General features: G+C 30.1%; 3 protein-coding genes across 3 annotated transcripts in view; 2 read left to right on the plus strand and 1 right to left on the minus strand.

Annotated features, from left to right (window-relative positions):
• LOC107473092 (uncharacterized) overlaps positions 1-6,310 on the minus strand; it is a 13,868-nt gene extending 7,558 nt beyond the window's left edge. The window contains exons 1-4 of the mRNA XM_052255932.1: positions 5,662-6,310; positions 5,450-5,556; positions 5,115-5,261; positions 4,859-4,946 (exon numbers count right to left, since the gene is read on the minus strand). Coding sequence (XP_052111892.1) covers positions 4,859-4,946; positions 5,115-5,261; positions 5,450-5,556; positions 5,662-6,310 — 991 coding nt within the window. The remainder of the gene's footprint in view (positions 1-4,858; positions 4,947-5,114; positions 5,262-5,449; positions 5,557-5,661) is intronic.
• Positions 6,311-7,996: 1,686 nt separating this feature from the next.
• On the plus strand, positions 7,997-8,984 carry LOC107473093 (uncharacterized). Its single transcript, XM_016092624.1, has 3 exons — positions 7,997-8,582; positions 8,637-8,807; positions 8,881-8,984. Exons 1-3 carry the CDS (start codon positions 7,997-7,999, stop codon positions 8,982-8,984), a joined length of 861 nt encoding a protein of 286 aa, XP_015948110.1.
• Positions 8,985-19,189: 10,205 nt separating this feature from the next.
• Positions 19,190-22,089, plus strand: LOC107473072 (protein CURVATURE THYLAKOID 1B, chloroplastic). Its single transcript, XM_016092603.3, has 6 exons — positions 19,190-19,478; positions 19,903-20,006; positions 20,219-20,305; positions 20,440-20,502; positions 21,131-21,168; positions 21,733-22,089. The coding sequence occupies exons 1-6, from the start codon at positions 19,313-19,315 to the stop codon at positions 21,788-21,790; spliced, it is 516 nt and encodes a 171-aa protein (XP_015948089.1). The 5' UTR covers positions 19,190-19,312; the 3' UTR covers positions 21,791-22,089.
• The last annotated feature ends 457 nt before the right edge of the window (positions 22,090-22,546 follow it).

The following is a 22,546-nucleotide window of genomic DNA, read 5'->3' on the forward strand; positions in this document are numbered from 1 at the left end:
AGCTTGCCATGGAAAGGAGTAAGAAGGATTGGATGAAGGCAGTAGGAAAGCAGAGAGACGGAAGGGAAGGCATCTTCATGCGCTTATCTGAAGTTCCCACCAATGAATTACATAAGTATCTCTATCTTTACCTTTGTGTTATTTTCGTTCATCATCATTATCATTTGAGTTTGCCTGACTAAGATTTACAAGATGACCATAGCTTGCTTCAATACTAACAATCTCCGTGGGATCGACCCTTACTCACGTAAGGTTTATTACTTGGACGACCCAGTGCACTTGCTGGTTAGTTGTGCGAAGTTGTGTAATGCCATGGTATTGAGCTACCACGTTTTTGGAGCCATTACCGGGGATTATGAGAGTTGTGAAAAAGTATAGTTCACAATTTCGCGCACCAATAATACATCAAAGAAGAGAAATCCTCTAAACTTAAAAGGGTGAATAAAGCAAAGAAATTATTACAATGAAGATTACAAATACTACTATAACAATTAATTAGCAATGCGTAACAGGTTTAATACCATCTCCTGCACTAAAAAGTTCATCGTACTACTCATGTTCCAAATTGTTTTGGACCAACAAAAAGTAATTACAAAAATCAAATTACAATTGAAGATATTATTTCCTCACTCACCGAAAAGTAATAGGCTAATAGCCCCTTTCTTATTCAATTAGTGCCGATCTGTAAAAAAAATTGAATCATCACTACGGCCAAACTACTTATAGCAAATGCGTTGAACATGAAATGTAACACCCTAATGCTTTTAAACTGAGTTAAGCTTTACTTGGGTTATATTTAGTAGCTGATATTTAAAACCTTGCGAAATTTTTAAAGAAATATGAAATCTTTTTATAAAATAATTTTCATGTGTAAAAATATTGAATAACTAGTTTTTATTAGAATAGTTATTAGTTAAAAAATATAAGTGGATCTAGAAATACTAACATGAAAAAAATGGGCATGCTAAACTATGAAGGCATAACAATGACAAGCTTTACTCATACAAAATAATTATAACAAGAAACATCATAGGTACAATTTGCAATCACTCAATAAAATAAAACAAGACACACAGAAAATCCTAATTCTCTTAATTTGTATAACTATGGCTAAAACAATCGCATATTCTTCCTTCTTAAGGAAAGCTTAATGTTTTGTATCTACGTCCTCGATAGCTTCTACTAGTGCACTTGTCTTTTCACCTCAACTGAGCAGTGTATTGCTTTGTACTGCATCGTTCCTGAAGATGGTATGGAGAGAGGGGTGAGAAACAAAAGTTTCTCAGTAGTTTATCTATATGGTGTCATCGTATCCATCCCCAGCCACTCCGAGTTTTAAAATAAAAACAATGATAATGCAATGTTGTCCAATTATTATTTTCAAAAGTCCTTGTTAATTGGAGTGGTGTGACTTTTAGATGCTTCTCATTTACTTATATTATGACATGTGTGATGCATACAAAATGCCTATAGCGTTAAAACATATAAATATAAACTCATAAACTTTGGTATAATGTCCTCATAGGCCATAAAGTAAGGCAAAATAAATAATAAATAAGAGAAGAATATTAACATTGGTATAGATAAGTCAAACAAAATAGATCTGAATAAAATAAAGTTCTTAAACAATATCACCCATCAAATAAAAAGGAACTTTGGATAAAAGAAGGATCTTTGAATGAAATAATAAACATAATCATAAATAAAAAAAATATAAAAGAAGAACAATCATGATCACACTTTTCATTGTACTTTTCATTACTTTTTCTCATAGCTTTTATGGAAGGTATTGAGCTCAAACCGGTATAAAAGGTGGGAGTCCCCTTCCTTTACCGAAGGTTCTTATCCCAAACATTTTGACGATCACCTTCCCTTACCAAAGGATCATCTTGATCGATCACCTTCCCTTACCGAAGGATCATATCGATATCTTGTCATTAGGGGTCACCTTCCCTTACCGAAGGATCATTCCCTCAGTTCAATTTACAATCAAGGTTATTTAGACATATACAAGAATGGAGTCATATCAACAAAGATATATTATTATATAAAATTGATGGAAGTCTCCTTCCCTTACTGAAGGTTCCTAAAAGTTTGCTGATCACCTTCTCTTACCGAAGGATGATCTCGATTATCTTGTCTTTGGGGGGTCACTTTCCGTTACCGAAGAATCATTCCCTCGGTTCTTTAATGCACATAAGATTGTTATTATAATGCATAATGCGTATGAAGGAAAGAGACATTATACCATGACATGCAAAGCTAACATCTATGTTCGAAAACATTTAAAACATGACATATAAAAATTAGCACAAAACCCCCTACCTCGAGTAAAGTTCCGATAGGTATTTCGATGCAAATAGATGCGGTTTGTTAGTGAAGAGAAACTTGTTCTATAGCTAGACTTTGTGTATACTAGAATGTTTTGTATAGAAAAAAGGAATAGGATGAGAAATGAAGGATCAAATAGCTCTCAGGTATGTGCAGATTATGTTAGGAGGCATTTAGGTAAAATCTTCAATTTAAATCGTCACTTTGTGAGCCCTATAACATTTTCTACGTTTGGAATTTGGAAATAGCTATTAGCGACAAATATATAGAGAATTGAATTAGCTTTAAAACGAATCTTAAACCAAGTAAATCGGATAACCACAACTTGATATATTTTCAAAATACTGTTAGTATATCAGGCTGGCTGATAAGAGCGCGATTTTCTACTATGAACTTGTAACCGATTTATTTACCTAATTTAATTTGATTTTATACTAAACTTAAGGAATAGAGCTAGCATTCTTATCTTTTCATATAACTAAATATCATTCAAATCGAATAAATGTAGAATTAATTATGACTATATTTTCAAAGGTTGTTTATTGTCGGTTAGAGATTTACTACCACTAGTGTTTTCATATGTTTAAATTTTAAATTCAAATCTTAATACTATTTTAATTAATTAGTTGGTTATTAAGAAATGATTTGAGTAAAAAAGTTGGGATGTTACATGAAACACAGATAATGGATGAAAATACTTGGCCGGAAAACTCTTTAAAATGATTGAACACCACTAATGTTGATTTGTCCGCTCTATGTTAGTAAAATATTAAAAATGTTTGTATGATCACAAATGTAGCAAAAATGTCAAACACAATGAAATTTATATATAAGGCATAATTGTGATCTATGTATATGATTGCATATTAGTTTGTTATAAAAATCCATGAAATATATTGAAATAGAGCTATATTACTACAATGTACTTTAACTTTTATGAGTAAGATGTATAAAATTAAATAGAAATGTTTGGTAACAAAAAGAAATAACCAAAAAGAGCTAGTAAGGTAAGTTCTGACTTTTTTTAGTATTACCGAAGTTAAATATGAGGGTTCTTGTCTTTAAATATTTCATTATTTCTTATGAAATTTTTATAAAATTTACATCATAAATTCGCCTAAAACTTTCGTATTATGAAAACCAATATAGTTGTCTACCATATAGTTGCTCTTTTGATTGCTTATTCAACAGTGAAGTAAATAAATTAATGAGAAGTAATGGGTGTAAGACCCTAGATATCCATGAATATATAAAAAAAATGGTTAATGCCTTTCAATATTTTATGATCTGTAATACCAATTTACTAGGTAACATACTATCAGAGTAAAGCAATTTATTTTGAAATGATTTATTATGATTTCATAGTAAATCATTTTAAGTTATATCGATTTATATAAAGACATTTTTAAAACAAAAGACAAAATAGGACAATTTAGTAATAATGATAGTCAAATAATTTAAAAGGATAATTTATCCAATTTATTATATATAGTATACAATAATTATAAATTTATCTAAAAATTTTATCTTACTAAAATCAACGAAATCAAAAGGATAAAAAAAGTCAATAGAGTTGTTTGTTGTCACTACACCAAATTGACCATATAGTTACACTTGATTTGTGAACCTTATTTTAAGGTTCTCTATTCATTAATATGGTGACAGAGATAATGGATTAAAACCAGATAGAATTGGCCAGTTCAATAGAAAAACTGGTAAACCAGATCCAATACCGATCCGATCCAAGATTAGGACCGTTTAAAGTAGAAAACCGTCACGAATCGGTCAAACCCGGAGAATCGTCTAAAACCGATCAAATTGGACCAAACCGAACCGCTCAATCCAGTTGAAGGCAAATCTACGACGCACCACGGTTCTGCAAGTCCACCCAAAGTTGCAGCAAGGACATTCTTACCACCAAGCTGGCAATGCTTGTTACCAATATATATACAAATTATAATACATATAGAAATCTTTTATTTTACTTATATTCAATTTATTTTAATTTTAAAGTTACTCATTTTAAATCAATTACGCAGTTGTCTTCATATGAAGTTGATAGTTGAAAATCATTAGATGATATTTAGTCAAATTTGTCAAATCATCTAATTGTTTTTAAATATCAACTTTACATGAAAACAACTGTATGTGAGTTTTCATCTATAATAATATAATAATAAAATAAATATAAACTAATTAATAAAGTATTAAAATTTAAAAATGATAATTATTTTTTATAAAAACAAAATAAAAGTACTTATAATAAAGAAAACATAATTAAAATTTATACAATTATTTAATTATTCCGGGTTAACCAGTTCAACCAGTGACTCACCGGTTAAACCAGTAACCCAGTAACTTAACCGGTTCGATCACCAGTTCGGTTCTGACAACTATAGTAATTCTTCTGCCAAATACACGTAGAAATGTCCCATAAGTCCAGTATTATATTTGTTTTCATGTATGAACTCAACAGTTAATATTTCGCCATCCTGAATCTTGATAGAGCCTGGTTTCGGATAACAACCAGACATTCCAACAACATAGCCTTTTTCATTTCCTGGCTCTTCTCCTGTGCCGTATGTTGGTTGAACCGCACATAATACCTTTCCATTCTGAAGAAAAGCAAAAAAATAAGGACAAAAATATTTTAAAATATTTTACTTCTTAAGAAGATGAAAAATTACGAAATAATATTACTTAATAAACAAATATAGAATGGTCAGCTAACAAAATAATTTATACATAGTTGTAAAGACTATATATGAAAAATTGATAATTACCTCCCCATATAAAGTTGCATTAACGATTCCTGGATGCACGTGAGCTGTAGAGTAAATTAGATTACCACCCTTTTTCATTGGGATCTTTGTCCTTTTAATATGATAATGTCCAATATCAGTATTTTGCGGAGTGATAGAATACTCTACCTGCAACAAATAAAAGAGTTTTTATCGATTATTTACTATATAACTAAAAAAGAGATTAATACTCACTTCATTTCATAAAAATTATTTTTTGGCTAATCTAATTACCTATGATAAATTATGTCACCATGTGAAATACATGAATCATGCATTTTAGCATTCAATTGAAATGAAATATACTTGTCACTTACCATACAATTATGAATTGGTTCGGAGCCATTATATGTCACTTGATCAGTAACATCAAGTATGTAAAACTTAATAGGTACTTGGTATTGATCCCAATCAACCCATGTTACTGTATATTTAAGGGAAGCTTTTCTCTGTTGTCTGTTATTATATCCTTGTTGTAATTTGCATTGAGAAGTCTTTTCACAACAAAAAATTCCTCCTTTATAATCACTAGACATTGGTTTCCCATCAATACCGGTTTTGCTTACAAAGTCTTCACTTTTGACATTATAATGGTCACATCTGCATTCGGTGCAACCTTTTTTGTCTTCTGTACCACGTGTGTCAATAACCATGATATTGAATAACCATTTCTCTTCATTATACTCCTTTGGGACATTCTCAGGGTGCGTACCTACTTCTATTCTAAATGGATCTGGTAGTTCTAAGCTAGTTTTTCGTGCATCAACTCCAAGCCCCCAGGAATATGAATTAACACTACCCTGGCATACTCCATCGTTTCTTCTAAAATACTTACCGTATATGGGCTGACTTTGATTAGCTTGACGTGACATGGTGACATTTTCAAAATATCTTAAAACGAAATAATGGTGCAGGTAAGCTTCATATAATGGCAAAGAATTTCGATGTTCATCAACTAACTCGGCTTGAAAATTCTTGATTCCGATGTGTCCTCTTGGAAACTCAATATCGAATAAATCTGTTATCGTAACCTTTCCTGGTTCCAATACAAATTGCTCACTATAAAAAGTAGCCGTCTTGATATGATTTGAATTCTCATATTGTCGTGCGAATATGATGCTTGATTGCAACAGTATAATTGTTAATGATAGTAATAACACTTTAGGTATAAACTTCATGTTTTCCTGCAAATTGTCATATTTATATAATCATCAATCATCATATGTTTATATGTTAATCTATGGAAATATCAATCATATATTTATATATTAGGAAAACATGTTAAGGAAGACAAATAAAATATTAAACCATGTGGAACTTGAATAAGACATATGAAATTGAAATTCACATCACATGTCAAAAAGACAAGTACCTTGTTGGAGATTCAATTTTTGATATTTGAAAAAATAGTGGAAGGTGAATTTGTATTGATATGAAAATTTTGTATATCTACTGCTTTTATAGCAGAATCTAATGCCAATTTTGTTGAATTCTCAATGCTAGATCCCTATTTTTGGTGGGCTTTCTAACTATGTGTGCCATTTGTTAAAAAACCTTGTTTGTTATTAGTTCTCAATTAATGTAACAATATTTTTTATTTTTTTGGTATACATTAAGTAACAACTTAATTCCAACTCAACTATGAATTCATCTTAGTTGCAAAAATGTTTAGATAATAAGATATTTGTTTAGATTTTGTCAAATTTGTTTTTTAACCTTATCCTCTTCTTATGCGACTCTTTTGATATTTTGGCCAAAAACAAATCCACATGAATTTATGTTATAGTTCAAACTAACACAAAATTTGAAAGTTAAAAGACTTAATAAAGTATAAAAATTATTTAGTAAATTAAATACGATACTATCTTGGTATTGCGTTTATTTAATATTCCTTTTATAATCTCTTAATCTGATACCTGGATATCCTCTTTCTATTTTCTTTGTTTTTTTTTTAAAATGACCTATTAGCTCAGTATTTAGAGTATTGCTTTTATACGGCAATAGTTCAGCAAAACCATAATGTGAAATTCAAATTTTTTTTATTTATGATAAAATAAAATTTCCTAAGTTACAAATAACTTTAATAAATTTTTTATTTTTTTTTGGAGCTTTATGAAGTACAATTTCCTCTAATAGGGCATCTAAAAAAATCACGTTTTACTTTTACTGATTAAAAAGTCTAAACTTTTTTTAATAGATTTTTTGTGTCATTAACTGAAAATTTATATATCACTTTTGTTTTTATTAAACTAATGGTGTGATATTGAACAAAGAAGAAGAAGATGATGACGACAATAATGATGATAATGAAGGAAGAGTAAGAAGGAGGAGGATCGGAGGAGGTGGTGGTAAAGGAGGAGATGGTGATGACGACGATGACGATGACGACAACGACGACGACGACGACGACGATGATGATGATAATGATGATGATGATAATGAAGGGGGAGGATGTAAGGCCCACATCGGTTGGAGAGGGGAATGAAGCATGCCTTATAAGGGTGTGGATATCTCTCCCTAGTATGATGCGTTTTGACGAGTGAGTGTGGGGGCTTCGGCTATCATCCCTATCGTCAAAGACAAAACCGTGGGGCCTTGTGTGCCAAAGCGGACAATATCATGCTAGCGGGTGGTCTAGGCTGTTACATTATGGTATAGGAGCAGTTCGTTCTTATAGAGCCTGAGGACAGACTGAATATGCCATCGTGCATTCTCTGTGTATGTGTCTATGTGCTAGTAGGATATCTAACTGATATAAGTAGCATACATGTTCGTGAGCATGCATTTGAGACTCTTAAGCACTAAACTTGAGATATTGAGACTGATCACCTTAATATCAATTGTTTGGTGTGAACAGGGACCAAATGTCGACTCGCGGATCCGAACGAGGTAACTGGAGGGAAAATCCTAGGATTGAACCGATGCAAGGATCCCGAGATGGAAGCTCGGGTGCTGGTACGTGCAATATAGGTCAATACTATAGGTCCATGACCCTTATTGATTTCCTCAAGAGTGGTCCATCCCAGTTTAATGGAAATGCCAATGCGTTGGAGGATGATCGGTGGTTTCGAGATGTGGAGAGATTCTTATACACTCAGTATGTACCGAAAGTACAGTCGGTGGAAATAGTGACTTACATGTTGGAGGGAGATGCTCAAGAATGGTGGCAGGAGTTATATCACACCTTGAAGATGGAGTTAACAAGTATCCCTTGGAGTAAATTCAAGACGGAATTTTACGGAAAATATTCCTTACATGCGATTCGCATTGCAAAAGAATTGGAGTTAATGCAACTTAAGCAAGAAAATATGTCTGTTGCTGACTATACCCGTGAATTTGACAACTTGTGTCATCTCTCAAGAGTTTGTCAAGGAAACCCAGCCGACTATGAGGCGTGGAAGTGTGTTCAGTATGAGAAAGGGCTTAGAAGAGACATCTTCAACTGCGTGGGTCCGCAAAGGTTAACCAATTTCCTTGAGTTGGTTATAAAAAGTTAATTCGCAGAACGTTACTCCATGAAGTCAGCAATATTACAGTATGGAGAGACTACTCCAGATGAGCTGCATAGAGCCAGACTAGGCGTATGTTGCAAGTGCGGGAAGCCAGGGCATATAGCTCGAGACTGTCCACACAAGAAAAACCGGGATGCAGTCGAATCCGATCTTCAGACCCGAGGTAACCATAAGCTAGTAGTAGAGTTTTTAACTACCTTGCGTATCATTAATATATGTATGAACCATTTGTGAAGCACGACAAGTTTTGATGATCGTGGAGTCCGAGCCGATGGTTAGTCAAAGATTACTAGATGTTGAGATGGTATCAGAGTCAGAACCCGGATCGATGTGCCAGTGAGGGCGCTAGGCTCCCTTAGGGGGTGGATTGTAAGTCCCACATCGGTTGGAGAGGGGAACGCAACATGCCTTATAAGGGTGTGGATACCTCTCCCTAGCATGACGCGTTTTGACGAGTGAGTGTGGGGAGCTTTGGCTATCATCCCTATCGTTAAACACAAAACAGTGAGGTCTTGTGTGCCAAAGCGGACAATATCGTACTAGCGGGTAGTCTGGGCTGTTACAGAGGAGGAGGATGAGGACGAAGAACAACGAGAATGAAAACGATAACGATAACATAAATGCTCATATATAAATTTATCTTGGTTGAACTTAGTTAAAAAGAGACTTGATTGTCTAGGATTTTGATGTGTAAAATTTTCGCACTAAAATATACATATTTGAACTTAACTATTGCCTATTTTTACTTACTTAATTATTACCAATTTTAACTCCTATTATAAGTGAAAACTATTTGATTAATTTAAATAATAATATAAAATATATTGTTGTTGTTGTTGTTGTTGTTGTTGTTGCACTAAATTTTTATTTGTTTTAATATCTTATTACATGCTATTAAATATTTAACTCATTACAAAAAAATTTAATTCAATTTTTATATATATTTCATGACTAATGTAATACATTTATTTATTTTTAATATTTTATTAAGTTATTTTAATCCTTGAGAAAAAGAGAATATATATTTTCTAAATAGATAAAAGAGATTATTATTTAGAAAGAGAAAAATGATACAATTTATTTTAATATATTTTTTTCATTCTTTTTGTTATATTTACATTTATATTTTAAAATTTTGCATATATACCACTATGATAAGAGATAATGCACTACATGTAGCACATGAAGACGAGTTGATTTGGGAATAAGTTAAATCACACGGGAAAAAAACAATTGTATGCACAGTGGGGACTTTTACAAAATGTATTTTTTGTTTTCTTTTCTTCCGGCAATGTATGTGTTCGAAGTAATGTTAGGAAGCCAAAAATAAAAGCCAGAACTTGTTTTATTTTGTATTTATTAATTATTACAATAATTAATGATTGATAATTAAAGTAAGTTTTGGCTGTTTATGATTTTCGACAAGCAGTTCAATCAAAGAATAATTATATATCAAAACAGCATTTTTGCGACCTTTTTTAATGCTTGGTGACGGTTTTAACCGTCAATAAATGTTTTCACTATGGTTAAAAAAAGCATCATAGATTTCAGCATCGACGGTTGACAGTGATATTTTTGGACCATTGTTGGTAAAAAGTGTTGCTAATTTTGTGACGATTTTTGAAGTATAAAATCGTCAATAAGTTGTAACACTTGTTAAAGTATTTTTTATGTTGTATTTCGTGACGTTTTGAAACTGTTATTAAAATAGTAAATCCTATGACAGTTTTTTTCTTATATTGCATGACCGTTGTAAGCCGTCATGACATTTTTAGCGACGACTTAAAACCGTCACTAAGTAATTAGTTTTTAGGATAGCTTTTTATTGACAGTTTTTTGATTTGGAACCATCACTAGATTACTAATTCTTGTGACAACTTTTTTTTCTGTATTTAGTGAATGTTTTAAACTGTCATTATCTCTCCAACATCAAAGCTTTCTTTTATTAATTATTACAAAAAAATTCTATTATATATAATAATTTATATATCTATCAAAAAAATAATAATTTATCTCTATTATCAAAAGTTGAATTCTCCAAAAATGGCATTGTATTTCAAATAAATCCAAAGTCAATCCCACAAATTTTACAAAATGGCAACAATGTATTTCAAAAGTTGAATTCTACAGGTGTTATATAGTCATAACCCATAAGATGTATATTCAAAAAATCCGAACTTAATGCCAAGTTTTGTATATTATGAATTATTGAAATTACTTGCAATGAGCCCTAAAACACCTCCCAAGAGTCCACTAGATTCTCCAATTGGCTGACCACTTTCATTCCATTCTGTAAGAACTCGTTTCTTACTATGATAAAGGAAAAATACATCCTTTACCCTAAGATGTATATTCTTTTTAACTTCTTGCTCATTTAAAGAGAAAATAAAAGAGAAGGGAATCACTTTAGTTGGCATTGTAATATTCTAAGTATGTAAAAATAAAGAAAAAATAATATACCTACAATAATAACAGATCATGTGGTGTTCCACTTCTTTCGAGAAATAGCAACCACATCCACCTCTTCAACATTAAGAAAATCAACATCTGATAGGCTATGACTACGAACTTCATTTTGAATAGATGAACTTTGAGCTATATGCTCTTTTTGACTCGTGCCTTTAGAAGATGTTGACCTGGAATGATTTGCAAGATGTTTTTTTCTCGAACCAAGATAACTTCAAAGTAAAAGGATTAGAAACTTAATGAAAGAGGCAATAACTACAATAGATCTACTATGCTAAAAGAGGAGAGAGTTACCATTTTTATTGTTTAACGGATGAACATTTTCTCTAGCATATACAACATTCGGTTCAACATGTTCATCTTCTTCCTCTTCAAATTGTACAAGCCTTCTACTTTTAATACATACAATAATATTAAAAAAATAAGAGAAAATAATATTAGGGGATGGCACTTTAAGAATTGGTTAAAATTGAAAATTGAGATATGAGCATTTTCTCTTACATTAGGGGATGAAACTAATCTAGCATTTTTAGCATCTTTGAGGAATTTTTTAGGACTTTGATACTTCTTTATTAGCCTTCTTCTCTTCATACCTGTAAAAATATAAAAGAAATAAGAGAAAACCATATTACTTAAAACAAAGAATAACAATCATGTATAGATTCACACTTTATTAGTCTTCTTTTCTTCAATGTGTTTTACACAAGCATATTCTCATTCTGTCCATGTCGTTTTGGGGGGAAAAATTGCTAATTTGTCCTGTAACAATATTATTTGGATTGAATCCTAATTACCAAATTTATATATCCTACATATATAACTTACAATTATTTACTCACAGCAATAACCAAATTAATACACAATCCTAATATACCATGATATCTATTCTTACGCATACTCACGCACAAGTTCTTATATGTATGATTGAATGTGTTTTGAAGGTAGAGAAAAGCCTCCAAAGTCATCCACGAGCAGTTAGAGTAATTCTTACTCGCTAATATGGAATTCATGTCGATAATTCTAATTTGGCTATGAATTTTAACCCTACAATGCAGAGGATTTAATCCTATTAGTTCTGGTCTACTGCTATAAGTAGATTTTTAGCTGAACTAGTCAATCCTATAAACTTTTTTTTCATTCCCATTAATTTTGTTCGGTTGAAAAAGGTAAGGCATGACAATGAGAAATGGCCTCCAATCCCAAAATGAAAAATAATAATAGAAACAAAAAGAAAATGGTTGATTTATAATTCCTTAACCATATTTAGATGTAGCTAAAGTATAGTTCGTTATTACATGAATTAATGCATATGTTCCTAAACTTCATCCTAAAAGATGTTGCCTAAGAATGTTTAGTACTAAACAAGACTTTAACAGAAAATGAATTGCATTCATAAACACCAATACAAAAAACCAAGAAAGAAGAGAATGCGAGTAAATTAAATACATTAAATTAAAATCAATTGAAAAAAATAAAGTCACTTTAGAAAGAACAGCAAAAAAAAGAATTTATATAAAATTATAAGATAATTCGTCAAAGAAGAGAAATCCTCTAAACTTAAAAGGGTGAATAAAGCAAAGAATTTATTACAATGAAGATTACAAATACTACTATAACAATTAATTAGCAATGCGTAACAGGTTTAATACCATCTCCTACACTAAAAAGTTCATCGTACTACTCATGTGCCAAATTGCTTTGGACCAACGAAAAGTAATTACAGAAATCAAATTACAATTGAAGATGTTATTTCCTCACTCACCGAAAAGTAATAGGCTAATAGCCCCTTTCTTATTCAAGTAGTGTTGATCTGTAAAAAAATTGAATCATCACTACGGCCAAAATACTTATAGCAAATGCATTGAACATGAAACACAGATAATGGATGAAAATACTTGGACCGAAAAATCTTTAAATTGATTGAACACCACTAATGTTGATTTGTCCGCTCTATATTAGTACAATATTAAAAATGTTTGTATGATCACAAATGTAGCAGAAATGTCAAACACAATGAAATTTATATAAGGCATAATTGTGATGTATGTATATGATTGCATATTAGTTTGTTATAAAAATCCATCAAATATATTGAAATAAAGCTATATTACTACAATGTACTTTAACTTTTATGTGTAAGATGTATAACAGCACACACCACCCACTAGCACGATATTGTCCGCTTTGGCACACATGGCCTCATGGTTTTGCCTTTGACGATAGGGATGATAGCCGAAGCCCCCCACACTCACTCGTCAAAACGCGTCAAGTTAGGGAGAGGTATCCACACCCTTATAAGGCATGCTTCGTTCCCCTCCCCAACCGATATGGGACCTTACAATCCACCCCCTTAAGGGAGCCTAGCGCCCTCGCTGGCATATTGATCCGGGCTTCGACTCTGATACCATATGTAACAGTCCAGACCACTCGCTAGCACGATATTGTCCGCTTTGGCACACAAGGCCTCACGGTTTTTGCCTTTGACGATGGGGATGATAGCCGAAGCCCCCACACTCACTCTTATAAGGCATGCTTCGTTTCCCTCTCAAACTGATGTGGGCCTTACAATCCACCCCCTAAGGGAGCTCAATGCCCTCGCTGGCACATCGATCTGGGCTCCAGCTCTGATACCATCTGTAATAGCCCAAACCACCCGCTAGCACAATATTGTCCACTTTGGCATACAAGGCCTCACGATTTTTTCTTTGACGATAGGGATGATGGCCCAAATCCCCCACACTCACTCGTCAAAACGCGTCAAGCTAGGGAGAGGTATCCACACCCTTATAAGGCATGCTTCGTTTCCCTTCCCAACCGATGTGGGACCTTACAAGATGTATAAAATTAAATAGAAATATTTGGTAACAAAAAGAATTAATGAATGCTAAATAAGGTAAGTTTTGACTTTTTTTTAGTATTACCGAAATTAAATATGAGGGTTCTTGTCTTTAAATATTTCATTATTTCTTATGAATTTTTTATAATATTTACATCATAAATTCATCTAAAACCTCGTATTATGAAAACCAATATAGTTGTCTACCATATAGTTACTCTTTTGATTGCTTATTCAACAGTGAAATAAATAAATAAATGAGAAGTAATGGGCGTAAGACCCTAGATATCCATGAATATATAAAAATAATGGTTCATGCCTTTTAATATTTTATGATCTATAATACCGATTTACTAGGTAACATACTATCAGAGTAAAGCAATTTATTTTGAAATGATTTATTATGATTTCATAGTAAATCATTTTAAGTTAGATCAATTTATATAAAGACATTTTTAAAACAAAAGTCAAAATAGGACAATTTAGTAATATTGATAGTCAAATAATTTAAAAGGATAATTTATCCAATTTATTATATATAGTATACAATAATTATAAATTTATCTAAAAATTTTATCTTACTAAAATCAACGAAATCAAAAGGATAAAAAAAGTCAATAGAGTTGTTTGTTGTCACTACACCAAATTGACCATATAGTTGCACTTGATTTGTGAACCTTATTTTAAGGTTCTCTATTCATTAATATGGTGACAGAGACAATGGATTAAAACCAGACAGAATCGGCGGGTTCAATCGAAAAACTGGTAAACCAGATCCAATACTGATCCGATCCAAGATTAGGACCGTTTAAAGTAGAAAACCGTCACGAATCGGTCAAACCCCGAGAACCGTCTAAAACCGGTCAAATTGGACCAAACCGAACCGCTCAATCCAGTTGAAGGCAAATTTATGACGCACCACGGTTCTGCAAGTCCACCCAAAGTTGCAGCAAGGACACTCTTACCACCAAGCTGGCAATGCTTGTTACCAATATATATACAAATTATAATACATATAGAAATCTTTTATTTTACTTATATTCAATTTATTTTAATTTTAAAGTTACTCATTTTAAATCAATTATATTTATTTAACTATAAATTTGTTTAAATATATATAAATTCAAAAGATAAACAAAAAAAATTATTAATCACAATTTATTTTTTCTTTTCATGATTATATGATATCTATTAATATTATTTTTTCAATAAATACTTATAGTATATAATAATAGGTAAAGACTCACATGCAGTTGTCTTCATATGAAGTCAATAGTTTTCTTCTTGTTTTACTCTCTTAACAAGAATAAAAAAAACTCAAACAAAAAAGAAAAAGAAACACATAATGCTACAAAACTATTTGAAAGAAGATGAACTTACATTCATTCAACTATTCAACTAAAAGAAAGAAAAAAATAAGAAAAAAAATACAGCATTAAAGAAAATATTTTTGTATATTTACAGCAAATTTCGATATAAAACTAAGACATTTATATGTATTGTTAAGATTTTTCGGTGTATTTGTACTGATAAGTTCTGCATAATTCAAAACTCTTCCTCTTCCTCCTCGTTATCTTCTGCTACTCTGCTTCTTTTTTTATCATCATCACCATATTCTTTTTTTCTTATTCATCTTTTTTTTCTTGTTTTACCTTCTCAAGTTTCTTCTTATTTTACTCTCTTAACAAGAATAAAAACAAAAAAAATCAAACAAAAAAGAAAAAATACATAATGCTACAAAATTACTTGGAAGAGGATGAACTTACATTCATTCAACTAAAAAAAGAAAGAAATAAAGAAAAAAAAGAAGAAAAATGCAACATTAAAAAAAATATTTTTGTGTATTTATAACAAATTTCGATGTAAAACTAAAACATTTATGTGTATTGTTAAGAATTTTCAGTGTATTTATACTGATAAGTTCGGTATAATTTAAAACTTTCTCTTCCTCCTCTTCATCTTCTGCTATTTATGCTTCTTTTTTTTATCATCATCACCATCTTCTTTTTTTTTCTTATAATCTTTTTCTTCTTGTTTTATATTTTCAAGTTTCTTCTTGTTTTACTCTCTTAACAAGAATAAAACTAAAAAAATCAAATAAAAAAGAAGAAGAAACATAATGTTGCGAAATTACTTAGAAGATGATGAACTTACATTCATTCAACTAAAGAAAATGAAAAAAATGCAGCATTAAAGAAAATATCTTTGTATATTTGTAGCAAATTTCGGTGTAAAACTAAGACATTTATGTGTATTGTTAAGATTTTTCGATCTATTTATATTTATAAATTCTGCATAATTCAAAAATCTTCCTCTTCCTCCTCCTCCTCCTCTTCTTATTTCATTTTTTCATAATTTTTTTCAAATTCAGCTTTGAAACTTTTTTCATCCTTGTGATGATTTTGAGAGATTTTTTAGAGATTTTGATCCTTGTTTGAATTTTGAGCATTGCAGTTTTGATTTGAGAGAGAAAAATCGTTTAATTTGTCATAATGATTTTTGCGCTATTCAAGAGAAATTGAAAAAAGCGTATTTACACATAATCTAAACTGAAGGTTGTTTTTGTTGAATTTATGCCAACTTATATAAACTTATATGATAAAAGATTTGATGGTCCAAGAACGTTTGGACCATTAAATGGTCCCATAACTAAACATATTTTTTAAGTTTTTTAATAAGTGCTAAATAGTTCTTATTTAATTTTAATTATAAATTAACTCTTTATATATTATTTAATTATAAAATTTATTTTCAGGTATAAACTTCATGTTTTTCTGCAAATCGTCATATTTATATGATCATCAATCATCATATGTTTATATGTTAATCTATGGAAATATCAATCATATATTTATATATTAGGAAAACATGTTAAGGAAGAAAAATAAAATATTAAACCATGTGGAACTTGAATAAGACATATGAAATTGAAATTCACATCACATGTCAAAAAGACAAGTACCTTGTTGGAGATTCAATTTTTGATATTTGAAAAAATAGTGGAAGGTGAATTTGTATTGATATGAAAATTTTGTATATCTACTGCTTTTATAGCATTTTTGTCTGCTGCTTTTGTAGCAAAACTTAATGCCAATTTTGGTGAATTCTTAGTGTTAGTTATGCCTATTTTGGTGGGCTTTCTAACTATGTGTGCCAATTGTTAAGAAACCTTGTTTGTTATTAGTTCCCAATTAATGTAACAATTTTTTTTATTGGTCTACATTAACTAACAACTTAATTCCAATCCAACTATGAATTCATCTTAGTTGCAAAATTGTTTAGATGATAAGATATGTTTTTATATTATGTCAAATTTGTTTTTTAACCTTATCCACTTCCTATGTGGCTCGTTGATATTTGGGCCAAAAAAAAGTCCACATGAAATTTAATTAACTAAAATTTTAGTAAATACAGAAACAATCGACAAAACCATAATATGAAATTTAACTTTTTTTATCTGTGATAAAATAAAATTTCTTAAGTTACAAATAAATTTAATAAAATTTTTATATATTTTGTGTGGAGTTTTGTGGAATACAATTTTCTGTAAGGAAGGAAGCATCTAAAAAAGCATTTTTTTTATACAGAGTAAAGTGAAAATTAGGTTTCTGAAAATTTTGATTTCAGACTAATTAGTTTCTAAAAAAATATCCTCCACGATAGTAAATGAGGGACACGTTATATCCTTCTATCAATTTATCACGTAAAACTTGATGGTGGTGCTTATATTTACCATTAACTACTGTGGCGTATTTATTTATAAAAGATTGTTATGTAAATAACAATTTTAGAATGAAACTTCACCTATTTTAGTATGATTCGTGATAAATTGATAAATATTATATAAAAACTTAAAAGATAATGATGAATATTTAATTGTCCAAAATTATATCATTTTTATACTCATGTGACAGCAACATGACACGCACCAAATACATGGGCAACTCCGTTTTATTCGCACTAGGGGTGTTCATAAAATAACCAAATTGTGGTTAACCGGTTAAAAAACTATAACCACATTTTGGTTAACCAATTTAATAAAATATTTTAAAAAATCATATCCATATTATTAAAAAGTAGTTAACCAAAACAAAATTTTAAAAACCAGTTTTTAACCAATTAACCAAAATCAAAATTAAACTTTATGCAACTCTTGTGTTCAAATTAGTTAACGGATTTTTTTGTAAAAACCGATTTTTAAATTTTTTTTTTTGAAAAATCCAATTTTTTATGTAAAAGACCGATTTTTTTAAAAAATGGGTTATTTTTTAAAATTAGTTTTTATTTTTATAATCGATTAAAAATCGATTTTTGAATTTTCTAATCGGTTAATAATCGTTTTATTACATAAAATTAATTTGGTTAATTAACCAAATTATATTTTTGGCTAACCAAAAACAGGTTTAGTTTTTGGATTAACCAAAACTATGAACAATCCTAATTCGCATTATCCATTAAGGAAAGGACATACATGTCCACTGTTTACATTGCGGAAGATTTGATTAATACTTTTTTTTTCTTCAACAACTAATTATTAGTCTTAGGTTGAAATCCTTAAGGATCTAATTATTATTTTATTCTTTTATATATTAAGAGTCATCCCACTTGAACTAAAGCCTCAATTGCACCAGTAGACTTGTTAAAAAAAAAAATCTAAAGTTTTTGTTCCATGGATTGGATGGACTTCATCTATAAATGAAAATTTAAAAGGCGTACCCAATATACAAGGTATAAATAACCCAATTAATTGAATGAGCTATGTTAAGAACTTCGGATATCACCTAATTCCTTATTGGGCCATAAGATTTCCATCAATGCCCATCCAAACATCCTTGCTGCCCAATCATTTGGTGGTTGCTGGCCCAGGAAAATAATAATAATAATAATAATAATAATAATAATAATAATAATAATAATAATAATAATAATAATAAACTGAACCCTAATTACAAAAAATTAAGGTTGGCAATTAGAACATGTTTGATCCTTTTAGTATTTTTAGGGTTTCAAAAAGGCCCAACCATGAAACTCCTATCCATTAGAAATACCATTAAAGCCCTATCTTGCTGCCACGTCAGCACACTATTATCTTCATGAAAGCAAATGAATGGTTCAGCTTCAGCTTCATATTGTGGGAAAAGCATCTCCACATTCATTTCACAAATTATCAAACACTAAATTTTAGACCAACCAAGAAAAATTTAGAAACATAGAAAAATATACCAATATCTTATTATTAAGTCATTATTCCCTAATAGTAGTAGTAGTAGTGGACTCATAATTGTTTTTGTTCATATCACGGTAAAATTATTATAGTCTAAGAACAAATAAAAAAAAAAAGGTTTCACTGGGAAATTGCAACAACAATGGCATCAACCTCTTCCTCAACTCTTACAATATCATCTTCTTCCACCATTTTTGATGGCAAAGCTCTAAGGAATTCAGCAACTTCACCACAATGTGTGAGCCTTCCAACTCTCCCTCCTCCAACTTTGCAAGCTCAAATTCGTCAATGGAAGCCCAATGCTTATTGTAAGTTAATCACTAATAAAAAATGTTACAAATATATAGAATTGTAACATGTATATGTTGATTTTAAGTTTCGAATATGGTTTGTAAAGTTCCACGTAGGTTAAATTTGGATTAAATAAATAATGTTTATGTAAGATATGGTTTAGTAGTTAGTTTATTAATCCGTAAAAATAAGTGTCAGGAGTTCGGAACTCAATTTTTACATACAACAATTTATTGGCCAGTAAAAACTCTTAAATAGAGTTTCGGCGACGAATTAGTTTTTGAGTTATCGGGCTAGGAGATAATGTTAAATACTAAAGATGGGGTGTTTAACATGTTATATTTTTTCATTTAATCTATTAATTCGAATAATTTTGATTTTTCTTTTTATTTGCATAGGAGAATTTATGGTAATGTTGTCAAATTGGTGATGAATTTTTAGGCCGCAAGATTGCTAGGAATGTTATGGCAATGGCCACAGGAGAGGCACCATCAGAAATTGCCACTACTGAAACTCCAGAAATTGTTAAGACTGTTCAAGAAGCTGTAAGAATATTTGGTTCCTATTTTTTGTTTTGTCAAATAAATACATAAACTAACTTTAGGGTAATTTTATTGTTTATAGATTTTGTTTTGAGATTACTCTGTTGAGTGTGACGCTATTAACAAATATTTAATTCTTTTAAGTAATTTATCTAAGATGGTAAAGGTGATTATTTATTATTTAATTATGATTTTTGTTGCATAAATATATATAGTGGGATAAAGTTGAAGACAAGTATGCAGTGAGTTCACTAGGGGTAGCTGCTTTGATTGCATTGGTTGGCTCCACTGGTTTGGTCTCAGTAAGTTATTTAAATAATTCAATTTGAATTTATTTGTTTATTTTCATTTCATTATTCACAAATAATCATAATATTTATTTGTTATTATTTAATTGATGAATTTTTTTCTAAGTAATGATTATTATTTGTGTCAGGCAATTGATAAGCTTCCTTTGATCCCTGGGATTTTAGAGGTTGTAGGCATTGGTTACACTGGGGTAAGTCAAATACACTCTTTTTATTTTTATTTTTAAAATTTCTTTTTTGGTACATAGTAAAAAATTTACTTGATTGATGAGATTAGTTACACAAGGAATGCTTGTTTAATGTGTACTATAACATCGAAAAATAAGTAATTATAAATATTCTTAAAATATGTGTTAAATATATTATGAGATCATATAAATATTTCTTTCTGTTATTTCAGTTAAGAATTCAAATAAAAATATAGACTCTAGTTACTTTATAATATTTTTTATCCTTGCTTTGTGTCATTCCATCCTTTTAACACTTTCATGGGTGCAAATTAAAGTGATTAACAAATGAAGTATGTAATTTAGTTCAATTAATCAGGATGAGGCATAAACTCAACAACCAAATCAAGAGGGAAAAAAAAAAAAAGAAGAGTAGGAAGAAACACAAGAATGAATATTACTACTATTACTACTATTGTCTCATATCCAGCATCTGCATATGTTGTGAGGTGTTGTTCCAAACATGAAAGGCATAGTAAGCAACAACCAAACAACATCATGATTATAATAAGAATTGTTAAATGGAATAATAACTTTGGATTCACTAATTTGGAAAACCTGTTATTCATATCCTCTATTTCTTTCTTGGCAGTTGTTTGTTTACAAGAATCTAGTATTCAAGCCAGATCGGTAAGCTTGATTCTTCTTTTCTTGATTAATATATTACACTTTGTTGCATGGATTAACTTAAAGTGAAATGTGCGAATACTAAACTTTGAAAATTTGCAATTCAACACTTGGAAGTTGTTAAATAATGCAAAAAGACATGTTAACCTTTTCTTTTTCCTCCCAAATTACTCTTGATGTGTTTTATTTACAAAACAAGGGTAATTTTGGAAGAGAAATTGAGAGGCAGCATTTGAATAAAGTATATTTTTTATTTTTAATATTTGTTAAAAAATTTTAAATTATCTTTAATGTTTAATTTATTTTAATTTTATTTCTAACATTTAAAATAATTTTAAATTCTTTTCATACATCTAAATTTAGCATTTCAATACTTCGAAAATAATTTGCCTTTATTACTTTTTTTTTTTCTGAGTTCTGACCCATCATTATCACTACTCTTTGAAAAAATATATTTTGTATATTTTAAAAGTTTAGAATATGTAACTATTTATAGGAAGTTATTTTTATTAAATGATAATTTAGTAAAGACAATTTTACATACAAATCATTGGACTAATTAAACAGGGAGGCATTGGTGAGGAAAATAAAAGAAACATATGAAGAAATAACTGGAAGCAACTAAAATCTGATGATGAGTTTATTGTTGAGGTGCTGTTGACTTTGGAAGACTTCAATAATCTTTGCAACACATTGTTGAAGATGTCAGCATGATTCTTCTTTTTGAGGCCAAAAGCTTCTGACCAATAAATACATTATCCTATATATGGAATGTAATATGTCCAGAAAAAAAAAATTGAGTGTAACTTTTTATAAATATTAATCCACTCTCTGAGACAATCTCATTAATCTCCTCAAGTATATATAGTAGTACGTCTCCAAATAATATGATCGGTTTGATTGACTAAAGTTTTTCACTATCAACTCAGAGTTAATTGTGTTTAAGTTCCACTTTTTTTCATTCACTTAATACCTTTTTTTATTTTGACTCAGTGGAATAGGTTTTGGTTAATACATGGCTAATTGATTCCTTTAGGCTTTTGAAAATCTCAGTATCACTCTTATTGTGATAGCAATAAACAAATAACAACAAAATCTTGTCTTATTAAGTAGATCAGTTATATAAGTCAAACAATATTATTGAGTTTTATTATATATTATATTTTTAAAGAAATTGTTTATATATAGATCTCATTTTATCATCTCATAGATGATTTTCTTAAGTCTTCCTCTGTCTTTCACCCCTTATTCATCTTCCAGCTCATCCATCTTTTTAACTAGGTGCTCTGTTGGTTTTATTCTCACATATCCAAACCACCTGAGATGCGATTCTATCATCTTTTCTACAATAGGTGCTACTCCAATTCTCTCTCTCTCTTAT

Source organism: Arachis duranensis, chromosome 2 (genome assembly GCF_000817695.3).
Source record: "Arachis duranensis cultivar V14167 chromosome 2, aradu.V14167.gnm2.J7QH, whole genome shotgun sequence".
Lineage (NCBI taxonomy): Eukaryota > Viridiplantae > Streptophyta > Magnoliopsida > Fabales > Fabaceae > Arachis > Arachis duranensis.